The sequence below is a fragment of the Rhipicephalus microplus genome, chromosome 4, assembly GCF_043290135.1.
Source record: "Rhipicephalus microplus isolate Deutch F79 chromosome 4, USDA_Rmic, whole genome shotgun sequence".
Lineage (NCBI taxonomy): Eukaryota > Metazoa > Arthropoda > Arachnida > Ixodida > Ixodidae > Rhipicephalus > Rhipicephalus microplus.
In genome coordinates, this window is record NC_134703.1 from 73,244,005 (window position 1) to 73,256,504 (window position 12,500).

Sequence of the window (12,500 nt, forward strand, 5' to 3'; positions counted from 1 at the left end):
TCTTCCGACAATTGGCGATTGTCTAGTCAATCTAAAACTTTCGACAGTTCTTTTCTTGGCACACTGAAGCGAGGACACTCGCAGAGAAGATGGGAGAAAGTCTCTGGGAAGCCACAGTTGTCACAAATCGGGCTGCTGGCCATTCCAATTCGAAACGAATAAGCATTCGTAAAGGCCACCCCAATCCACAGACGGCACAAAAGTGTCTCCTCAGCTCTGGTTATTCCTGATGGAAGACGGAGCTGTAGGTGTGGGTCCAAATTATGAAGGCGGACGTTGGTGAATGCCGGTGAATTCCACTGAGCGAGTGTCAGTTCTCGTGCAATTGATCGAAGCCTCTTGCAGCGGCGTCCGTTCTTGATAATGTTATAGCTGCACAAGAGGCATCATCATGAGCAGATCAGGCTGCTTCATCTGCACGGTTGTTTCCATCAATGCTGCAGTGGCCTGGTATCCATTGATACGCTATTTCATGTTGTTTCTCTATAGCCCGGCGATGAAGCAGTCGTATTTCAGCAATTAGCTGTTCGTTTGGCTCATGACGATATGGCGAGGCAATACCCTGGAGGGCTGCTTTGGAGTCGGAGAAGATTGACCGTGTCTGCTGCGGTTTTTCAACTAGAAACTCCAGAGCGGCACGAATGGCGGCGAGTTCTGCCGCCATGGGGGATGTCAGATGCGAGGTCCTGACCTTCATCGAGATGGATTTCTCTGGAATTACCACTGCGCCTGTTGAACTGTTGAAACTTTAAGAACCACTTAAGAAAAAAGGTTCTGAACACTCACCTAAAGCATCCTAGTACAGTGACGTCACATACGCAAGAATAATACCTGGTGAGCTCACATCAAAGTCAGTGTACTTTATTGAGTAAAAGCTGGTGCGTGAAGTCTGTGCCAGCGTTTTTTAGACTCACCCGCTATACTTTTGCCAGGAGCTCGGTTAGCACCGTAATTCGCAGCCAAGTCAAGTCTGCAAGAATAATTCGAAACATCCGGTCGAGAAATATAGCTGCAATGTACCCTATTCATAAGCATATTTATCTGAACTATTCTTTCCAGTTAACGATGGCCTTTTTTTCAGGACCATCTCTTTGAAAGTAAGTGTACAATCAAGTTACACTGCAAGTGGTACTTCCTGCTCTTGATGATTAATTATAATTGTTCACAGTATAGCGCACTCTGGAGAGGGTTGAAAAAACGACACAATAACACACAAAAAGCGTGAACGCTAATGCACGAATCACCAAAAGTACCCATGAACTAACCTTCAATTATTCTTCTAGTCATTTCATACATCGCCGGAATTGCTGTTGCACTGAGGAGACATTCCGGTAGGCGCACATTTTTCAGTTATTTGACAGAACTTCGTATGGTCGCTTCTTGATAACTCCTTTATATCCTGCCCCACCATAGTGGTCTAGTGGCTAAGGTACTCAGCTGCTGACCCGCAGGCCGCGGTATCGAATCCCGGCTGCGGCGGCTGCATTTTAGATAGAGGCGAAAATGTTGTAGATCATTGCTCAGATTTGGGTGCATGTTAAACAACCATAAGTGGTCTAAATTTCCGAAGTGACCACCGCTGCCGAAAAGCAGCAAAATACCTTACTGTACCCTACCACAGCATTATGATTAGATATGTTATAGTTCGTCTCTTACCCCGTGATGAGTACGACCACGTCGTCGTAGCGAAATATTTGGTTATCATTTACATAAGAATTAAAATTTGCCAGAGTGTCGCTAAGCATGACGGAAGTATCGTTCCACGGTTTCTTGATGAACGACTCTTCAGAGTTCTGCAATAGATATTAAAAAATTGTTGTCATTGTTGCTTCTGCAAGTGTAATTCCTGTACATAGCATTGGAAACAAACATCTCATAAAATAGATGAATCGGAGTAAAAGCAAAATAATAATTAACGTCAAACGCCTTCACATTTTATTTGCTTCGAACCATAACATTTATTCAAGCACATTGTCACACAGACACTCTATGAGGCAGCAGTAGTTAAGCACGAAGCATAATTCAATGCAACGATATCCGCCGCTTCCAAATATGCATCCTGAATCGATACATTGTTTGTTCTACTTCATTAAGACAAATTTCTTTGATGGCATGTTCCACTAAGGCAATAGTTTTGCCAATATTTAACCACAAATTTACTTTATGGTGTGCTGCCCCATTGCGCATGTAGAACAATGTGCAAATAAGGCCCTCTAACATAAATAAAACAAGTTGAAAATGCTCTCCGTTTCACAATAATTATTTTTACTGTATGCGGCTTTTTGAGGCAGTGTGTTTCACTAAGGCATTCTTTATTGTGCACTACAGAAATTTATGAGTACATGCGTTCGGTATAGAAGGATGAGTTAATATCGATTTCCTCGAGTCTTAAAGAATTCGTCAGTAATTATATTTAAACAAAAAAATAGTTGTTCCAGCTTATCTCTCATCACGTCAACGCGCATTTTGGGAAGCATTGATTGTGGGTCAATCCACGCCAAACGTCTCAGCCTTTTTCTCGACCATCTTAAACGCATTCGAAAAAAAAAATCGTGGTGATTTACTGCATTGAAAACAGTGAACTGCTAGAGTATTATGGAGAGAAAGAATTTTTCGTAACGTGGCTGCCTTCTGAACTTCCTCTAAAGTGGTTTGAGTGTTGTTTGTGGAAATATGTATTTTAAATGTACCGCTTCTTTCTATACCAAATCGCGATTGCAATTGATATCGCAGTTAGTGATTAATATATATATATATATATATATATATATATATATATATATATATATATATTGTCACGGGGTCGTGACGTGGCCGAAGACAAGAGACTTCGTGTTGGGATTTAACTGTTTATTTGGGTGGACCTGTGCCCGGTAAACGGAAAGTCCAATTACAGCAGCAGTCTCGTACTGATAGCGGCGAACGGAGCGTCGGCCTTCGATCAACAACTGACAAGCGGCGAAGCGCGTCGGCATTTATACTCTTGCCGTCGAATGTTCTAGCGTTATCGCTGGCGGTGGTGTAGGTTTCAGAACAATCTGTACCGTTCGCACAGTGGGCGTGATCTTATCTAAATGATCTACTACAGTCCGGAACCTTCTCGAAAACTGCAGGCGCGGTTTGCGCTGAGAATCGTGTGGTGTTTTGGGACGATAACAAAAACTTGGGAAACGGAACGTGGCAATATATATATATATATATATATATATATATATATATATATATATATATATATATATATATATATATATATATATATATATATATATATATATATATATATTTGCTGGGGTTTAGCGTCCCAACACCACCATATGATTCTGAAAGACGCCGTGACGCCATAGTGGAGGGCTCCGGAAATTTGAACCACCCGGATTTCTTTAACATGAACGTAAATCTAAGCACATGGGATTAAAGCATTTTCGCTTCCACCGAAAATGCCGCCACCGCGGCCGAGATTCAATCCCGTGATCTGCGGGTCAGCAGTCGAATGCCTTGGCCATTAAACCAATTTTGATGCCCTTTGCAACTGATCTTTTTTTTATTTTAAACTTTTGAGGGGGATTGGATACGAGGTCCATAAAGCACATGGTCGTGTATTAGTGCTGGAACGTGTGGTGATTTATTTCATGTCTAATCAGCTTGTTTAACATGAACATATATAAGCATGGCTTTGTCACTCTTACATCTATAAGACCTGTATTTGTGCAGCTTAGTAAAAACCTGGAACATACTGGCCCTTGCATAAAGTGATGGGAAAGTCATCGTCCCATACAGCATATCTAAATTAATGCGGGTCACTCACTTGAAAAATAACAACTCCTGTCACAATCATTTGCAAACGCAATGTCGTGTCTAGAAACGTGCTGAACTTCAAGTTTGTCTGAAAAAAGACAAGACAAAAACAGATGCTTATAAATAATGATGTGGTCCAGTGCAATAGCGGTTAAAACAATCCTGCGGAGTCAAGAGTGCTTTCACAGCTTACGTGACGTTGTAAAATGTGACGCTTTAAAAAAATGAAAATGAAAAAGGTGAAAAAGATTACGATAACAACACGTATACCTTCTTCCATATTAAAGCACCCCCAAACAGAGATGCAAATCTTCGACATGTAGCAAATATTACTAGATAAAATGACAACGTAACTCCGTGCCCCGAGTTTTAGATAATCAAAGCTTGCACAGACTGCTCTTTTCTTTTTGCAAGGAAAACCCGTTCTGCTTAGATATGTAAAGCCTCGTCAAAAAGTTGGGGGACCCTTAAGGTTCGCCTTCAAGATTTGAACGTGATAGTGAAATCCGGTCACTGGTGCGTACTTCAACCGCTTAGTGCATGCTTATTAATATGTTTTGTTACACACACACGCACGCACACACACACACACAAACACACACACACGCACGCACGCGCACACAAGCGCGCGCGCAAGCGCGACGTATCTGTAGTAATGCAGTGACTGCGCAGTGTGACCACTTCCCTCTGCTAGAACGATGCTTTGCTGTAGTTCAAGCACGTTTTTCACAATGTCTCACAGATGGCACACAGACACACGCGCGCGCGCGCGCGTTTGCGAATGGTACTATTAGCGTCAAATGAAACCCGAACAGCGGTAATCCTTGGCGATAGTGTAGTGCGTGCCGTCCAGTTATCGGCAGCTTTGCGCATATATGTGCACCTGTGCGTGCCTGTGCATATATGCGTGCGTGCTTGTGCGTAGTGATAAGCGGACGGCACGCACTATACTATCGCGAAGGCCTGCCACTGTTCGGGTTTCATTTGACGCTGATAGTACATACATGTTTTTTATCTAAAACAAAAGTCGCATGGCCTCCAAGATACACGCCACGTGCTCGTCATATCGGACAATGCCTCACAGATGGCAGCACATTATCTAGCGTTTGCTATTTGTATGATCAACACCTCTAGAAAGGCATGATATTTTTTCCGCTAGATAGGCACAGTTGTCCATCTTTAGAGCTGTTTGAAAGTTCCTGTGTGTTTTTAGCGGTGATGGCTGCACTATCCCGACCTTTTTCGACGTATTTTGATGGCATTCCAAATGCGCCTACATATCGCCAAATGGGCTCGTTTTCGTCGTGACACCTGTCGAACAACATGAGTTAGGGAGACTCCTTCCACTATACGGCATTTATGTAGTGTTTTTTTTCCCCCGAAGCAGCTACAAGTAATGTCGCAGCTTTGTGAAAATACAAAAAAACGTCGGAGCTTTGTAGTAAACCACCTGCTTGCCACGCGAACGGCCTGGGTTCGATCCTCAATGGGACAGAGAATTTTATTTTTTTAATTTATTTGCTTCTTTCTCGAGTTTTCTCTCACGGACGATTTTTCACTCGCAACCAACGGTGCCGACCTCAACGGCGGAATTTCTGCGACGCGAGCTTTCTAACGCTATCGCGTTAAAATTGAGGACGCCACGGGAGCACGTGGAAAAAAAGAGTAGCACGGCGCTCTCTGACGGCTGCTTGCCAAGTTCGAGAGCACGCACTTTGCCTGCGCATCCTTGTTTACTTGTCAGTCTATTCGTTCGCTCGCTTCAACTAAGCACGTAGTCATAGAGTTTCGTAAAATTAACTAGAGTGGACTCCAGCACTGCGATAAGCTAATAATCATGGGAATGACGGGTAATTACGTGGAATAGAGTTCTTGCTCACAGGCTTCGAATGCACTTGTTACGGTTGTGTTTATGTTTTGTTTCGAATGAAAGAACAGGCCGTTTTGAACTTCGTGAGCCGATTTGAAATGGTAAGCCTAGAAGGTTAAAATCGTAAAGTACAACTGCTGAACATTAGCTGTTTTTTTTTTCTTTCTTGACAGAGCAGCTCCAAGCCTCGCGAAGCCAAACGGAACGAGAAGGACGAAGATTAGACAAATCCGTGTTATAGCCATCATTTCCATGCTCGCTGAAGTGCCGCACCTTGCAGCTCACATAAACACCGGTGCTATGCCAGAGTTCCCTCTAGTGTATATACAAAAAAACTATGCGCGCACTGGAACGCCAGAGTAAAAGCAAAGAGACCCATCTGCAGTCGCCATGGAAGCACAAGTGAATTGCTTACGAGCGAAAAGTTCGTACAGCTTGCCCTAAATCATAAGGCTGGACCACAGCGGCGCTCGCGGGCAGCTAGTTGGTCATGGCTGGGCTAGGCTTTCCCAAGGTTTGTTGTGTTTCTTGGCCGACCTCTTGAGGGGGAGTACACAGTGAAAGGAGAGCTGGGTCTCGCCCCTATCACTCATACTATCTGACGGGTGCAAATAAAGCGCCTTCTCTCTATTGCTCTTGGTCAACTGATACATAGAATCATAGATGGCCGCACGTAGCGTTCACGTGATATCTCTTGTACAGCAAGTTTTGGGCGGTAGCTTATTCAGGGGTATCGAATGGGCACCGAAAGGTTATCACGTAGCAGCACCGAACGAAAAGAGTTCCTTTAACTATGTGGTCAATTAGGTTAATCTTTACCAGGCAAGATTTAGTCCGAGCTTGGTTAGATAGATACCGGCAAATCCTACTACCACAACAAGAGTGTGTCTCTTTTAATTATCTTTATCTTTTATCTTTATCTATATCTTTTATCATGTATGGCTTCTTACGTTCTGCATATATAGGCGCCTAAAATCTGAAAAAAATGGCAGCATATCCACGGAGTGAATGATGGAGAATGGGGCGAAGCATTCATCCGTCCATGTGTCCGTCTGTGTGACCGTCCATGCGTCTGTTCGTGCGCCCGTCCCTGCGTTCGTTCATGCATCCGCCCCTGCGTCCGTTCATGCGTCCATCCATGCATCTGTCTCTGTGTCCGTTCGTCCATCTAATCAACACTCCAAGTACCACCATCTCACATCTTTCCATCATATATTCTCCATATAGAAGCACCGCTATTCAGTGGACATTCCGAGGACTACACGAGAGGTGGCACACGCGCACTTTCTTACGGCTTGCGCTTCGTGTCTACTTCCCACCTTCAACTACCTTGAGTTCATGATATATACTAGTTCACTGTAATCATGGCACTGCGGCCCAATGCTCGCTAAACCTTTCTAAAACCAAGGAGGTTATGCCCAGCGAGTATAACGTAGCAACCTTTTCCTGTCAGATAGTGCTCAATGTACATGCCAGCGGCTGCTAATGTGAAATGAGAGACAGGAGGATTCAGCTTTTCATTTCTTACGGCTTGCGCTTCGTGTCTGCTTCCCCCCTTTAACCACCTCGAATCCATTCATGGTATATACTAGTTCATTGTATTCATGGCCCTGCGGCTGAACGCTCGCTAAACCTTTCTAAAACTAAGGAGGTTACACCCAGCGAGTATAATGTAGCAACCCTTTCTTGTCCGATAGTGCTCAATGTACATGCCAATGGCTGCTAATGGAGATCGCAGCGTGCGCGTTGACTAAAAGCCGAATTCTCCTGTCTCTCATTCCCCATAGCAGCCATTGGCATGTACATTGAGCACTATTTTTTATTGTTAAACAACGCACAGAAGAAATCTCTCACCGGCACCACCTTGGAGGTCAAATGTTATACCTATTTCGGGTATGTGCCACTGGTGGTTACGTACTACGAGAGACGCACAAGCCGCGCCATAAGGAGCTTCGCCCCTAAAACACCCTGCATCTTCACCTCCGTGCAACTTGTCCCGGGCTTGGCTGACCACTTGACTTTGACCACTAGATCCGGAGAGTGAATGTGTATTTTTGATAAAAAAATTATTACGCCTAGAGGCATATTTTTGAAATAGAAATAATTGCCTTGGGTCTTCATCCCGACTAAACAGGAGCAATTAAGATGTTCAGAAAAGTACTTCCCGAATTGCATCAACCCGGCTACGTAGAAGTTGCAAAAAAGAAAGAGATCTATTTGCTTTGTGAAAGGTATGTTGTTATATCAAATGAATGACTTGTGATTTTATGCATTGAATTACATCCCGAAACAACTCCTCTACTGACATTTCATGTTACATGTTTATCGTGTTTTCATAACGAAGTCGGGGAAGTTACTGCTAAAGACACCTGCCTCAAGAAGCTAAAAGGTGTTACATTCATTCCATACCATCTTCTAAACAACAACTTTACTGGATCAGTTACTTTTCCCATGCTCTCGCCTGAATATAAACATGGCTCTACTGTTGACATAGCGTGACATCGTTCTACATGGTCCTTATTCACCTGTATTCAAATCATCTCACAATGAAGTTTTGTCATCCGCGATAAAGAATGTTATGAAAAAATGGTGAGAGACAAACAATCGTCGCAGAATAAGCATAATTTTTGTCATGTATCCATCAAGCTTCTCGGCCAGCTGGACTTTTTATGTAACTCTCATTTATTTGTACATCCAAAGAAAAAGTAATTACGTACGAAACCTTATTTTCTTGTAATGCAAAGGCAAAGCTGCTCTGTCGCGCTGCTTTTGGTGTAAAGACAATTGCCTTGGGAAATGTGACGCAGCTAGCCAGAACCACAGAGCAAAAATTATTCTTTCTCCTTGGCCAGAACGCCGTCGAATTGTTCCGTATATTTGAGAACAAAGTAATCATATTTCGGCGTTCTCGTGTTAAAGAAAACATCTGGCATTAGGGTTTATTGGGACCTCCACTGCTCCGAAAGACAGTAACATAGTAGTGGCCTCAACGCCTTTTTTTAGGCAAAGCCACCGGACCACTCCTTCAAAAAAAAGACTCTCACTGGGATGATGATAATGAACAGATGAAGAGGACGAATGCCGTGAATATTGCTCTCAAAATATAATATGAGTAACTACTGGGGCTTTACCTTCCGAAACCACGATACCATTTGAGGACTCATGGTGGAATTATGAGTGCACACGAGATTATAGAAGAAGAAAAGCTGCATGGAAAAGACTTATATGTAATCAGAGTCCAAAAAATTGGAAGGATTATCAGTTCATTGCGGCAACATTTAAACGCACTGTATCGCGAGCGAAAGAGCAATATGACCAAGAACATTTCGAGTACCTGTCTAAATCAAATAACAAACGTGCTTTATTCAACTTCCTTCGTGGTAGGAAGAAGACCCCTATACCAGGAAACGTTGACTCAGTAGTTTACACCTCACAGGAACTACAGGAATCATTGAATCAGTTGGCTAAAGAATTAGAAAACAGGTTCTCAACGCATCTTCCTAATTCGGCTTACACAACAACCATCTATGACTACACAGAAATATCGACTTCCGAATTAAATCAGGCTATGGAAAGATTGCCAAATGCAGCACCAGGTCCCGATGGAATAACAAATACAATGCTAAAAATACTTCACAGGGAATATCCGAATGATCTGTTAGGTCTCGTCAATTATTCCCTTAGAAGAGCATGGATCCCTTCTGAATGGAAGATTGCGAAAATTATACCATTGCTTAAGAAACAGGGGGCAGGCTATAATTTAGACAACATACGACCGATAGCCTTAACATCTAATGTAGTAAAACTTATTGAAAGGGTACTTCATGGTCGTATAATTAGGTTTATTAACGAGAAACAACTGTTGAGTTCTTCCCAAATTGGCTTTAGATCTGGATATTCCATATGGCATGCACATGTAGATCTGGAAAGTCGTATTCATATTGCCCGTCACAAAAAGCACTTTGCGGCTTTAGTAACGTCAGACATATGTAAAGCATATGATAGTGTAGAGTATTCTATCTTGACTAATCAGTTATGGAGTCATGGACTTCCACCTTATATAGTAGCATGGGTGACGGAATTTTTAAGTAGAAGAGAATTCTATTGTTATCAAGGCGGTTTCTCTTCCTGTAAGCGCAAGCAAACCCGAGGTGTACCTCAGGGGTCAGTACTTTCCCCGGTTTTATTCAACATATTGCTTAGTACCATCCCCGTTCATCCAGAAGTGAAAACCTATGTTTATGCCGATGACATTGCTTTCTTTGCTATGGCACATGACTTCCACTGTCTCTACACTATCTTGCAAACATATCTTAATAAAATAGAACATTGGTTGGATGGATTAATGTTGAACCTGAATACCGGTAAATGTGCTATTCTCGTTTTTCCAATCAAAGATCCCGTGCACATATATATTAATTACAAGCTTCAAGATATCCCACAAGTACAATCATTGAAATATCTTGGAGTTATGTATAATGAGCATCTAAATTGGCGCCCTCACATTGACTACATCGCGACAAAAGCAGTACGCGCGATGGGCGTATTGCGAAGGTTGAGCAATTGTAGATCAGGTATGAGAAGAAAGGCACTTTTGATTATATATAAAATGTATGTCCGACCTGTGTTGGAGTTTGGCTGCATTCTTTTTTCTGGTGCGCCAGCCTACAAACTTCGGCCGCTCGTTCTGTTGGAAAGAGAGGCTTTACGGCTCTGCTTAGGACTTCCAAAGTATACTGTAAATGCAGTGTTATACCTTGAAGCACGAATACCAACCTTATTATGTCGCTTTAACATTCTTACTGTGCAGACCTTTTTACGACTATATGAAGCACCGTTCAACCCTGAACAAATTATTTTTATTTCCAATCCTGACCTATTCTTCTCCGTGCATTGGCCCAGATTTACCAAACCACAAATAGTATTTGTTCAATCGTTACTTGAGCCCCTAAATGTACACGTTCGTGATCTGATTCCTTTAACTGAGCAACAAAATTCTCCAGAAATTGTTTACCATGATATCTTCCCAACTCACGCAAAGCTATTACCTACAGGCATTTTAAATGGTTTATTGCAGGACCATTTAAGTACTCTGCCAACAAATGTCATTATAGCAACGAACGCATCTCAATCACATGAAAAATCAGGCGTTGGAATATATTGTCCCGTACTTGATTGGTCATTTTCACTTCGCTTACCGGACTTTCTTCCTGTCTTTCTGGCTGAATTCATGACAATAGTGTTAGCTTTGCGAAAGGTAAATATTTCCATTCCAGTTGTAGCAGTCATAACTGATTCATTATCAGTGTGCTCTTCTCTGTCCGCATCTGGTCACTCACCTATAGTGAAACTTTTTAAATCGTTCATCCCCTGTCATCTCCGAAGTATTCATTTAATCTGGACACCAGGGCACAAAGGTTTGTTGTTAAACGAAATAGCTGATTCTCTTGCGAAGGCATCCCTTTCGACACCAATTATTCCTATTTTCCCTCATACAGTATACATTACGGTGGCGCGATTTCGCACACTTAAAATCAGGCAAAATTTATCTGACCCTGCACTGACGGCTTCTCCAGAGTACAAACACTCGTTATTTCCTTGGCGCAGTGAACTGTCCAATTCAAGGATCATGGAAGTTGTCATCACGAAATTTCGTTGCCGCGTTACCTCCCTCAATTTTTACTTGCATAGATCAGGCATATTGAATTCCCCTATGTGCATTTACTGTAATCAAGAGGAAACGATCAGTCATTTTTTATTACATTGTCGCCGTTTCGATTTATTCAGGCAAAGCATACTAGCACCACCTCTTCAAAGACTGGGCTTGCAACTATCACAACCTGATCTTCTTTCATTTGGAGCCTCTACACTGGGTTTCAGCCACAGGGATGTTTTATTCGCCGTTCAAGAATACATCACTGCGACTAAACGATTTTCTTGCTAAATTGCTGTCTCACTATTTTTCTTATTTTTTTTTCTGCAAACTTGATATGGGTATTTCAAATCAAAATTAAGTTACAAAAAAATTGTAGGAATGACGCAATGCTGAAAGTTTAGGGCAAATTCACCTTATAATCGGCCAATCCCCTTCTTTGGGTACGAGCCATTTGCACAGGGAAACAACAACAACAACAACGACTCCATAGTGTAGAGCTTTGGCTATGATGACCATGTGGTTCTCTCTAACGTGTTCCAAAATCTGAGTACACACGCCGTCAGGCTTCCGCCTATAGGTGGGCATACTTATGGAAACTTACATGGCTGTGGGTGCCTGATGTACTTAGAGTAAACGTATAGCCTCAAATAATAATTATTATTGGAGTGAACAGTGTTGCCTTATCTGTTACATCAGTAAAGTTGTAGCTGAAATATTCGTAATTAGTGCACATTTTTACGCCTCAGTCAAAGTGTAAATAACCATCCACTCACAAACGCTACCAGGACGGCCAAGTACTCCAGAAGTTCCTCTTTGTTGTAACGAAATGACCTAAAGAATGCGGAGTCCACGGCGATGCGGGTCTCGCAGGTGGCAATCACAGGGTCTGTAAACAAAAATGTGGGGTCGAAAAGGTACATTATGTTGGTCGTTTAAATAAGAATGGTTGCCAGAAGGAGAAAAGAAGTGGATAGAATTATTGTTGTTGGACTCAGGAGAATTTGAAAATTTTCACATTCCGGTAAATTCTATAAACTTCCTGAAGAAATTGTGGGTGTATTTATGAGCCACCAGGCATACTTCCCGGTCACAAATTTCTCTTTTTGAGGGCTATCACATTGAAGTTTATATATAACTTGAGATAAAAAAAGCAAGCGCACTGTATAACCTTTATTAGCT

General features: G+C 42.3%; 1 protein-coding gene across 3 annotated transcripts in view; it reads right to left on the reverse strand.

Moving 5' to 3' along the window:
- Positions 1–12,500, reverse strand: part of LOC119172125 (venom metalloproteinase antarease-like TtrivMP_A) — a 42,512-nt gene that overhangs the window by 11,700 nt on the left and 18,312 nt on the right. For 2 of the 3 annotated variants that reach the window (XM_075892941.1, XM_037423126.2), the window contains exons 6-9: positions 12,095–12,207; positions 3,806–3,883; positions 1,657–1,793; positions 915–970 (exon numbers count right to left, since the gene is read on the reverse strand). In XM_075892941.1, coding sequence (XP_075749056.1) covers positions 915–970; positions 1,657–1,793; positions 3,806–3,883; positions 12,095–12,207 — 384 coding nt within the window. The remainder of the gene's footprint in view (positions 1–914; positions 971–1,656; positions 1,794–3,805; positions 3,884–12,094; positions 12,208–12,500) is intronic. The other variant, XM_075892940.1, reaches the window with a different exon arrangement.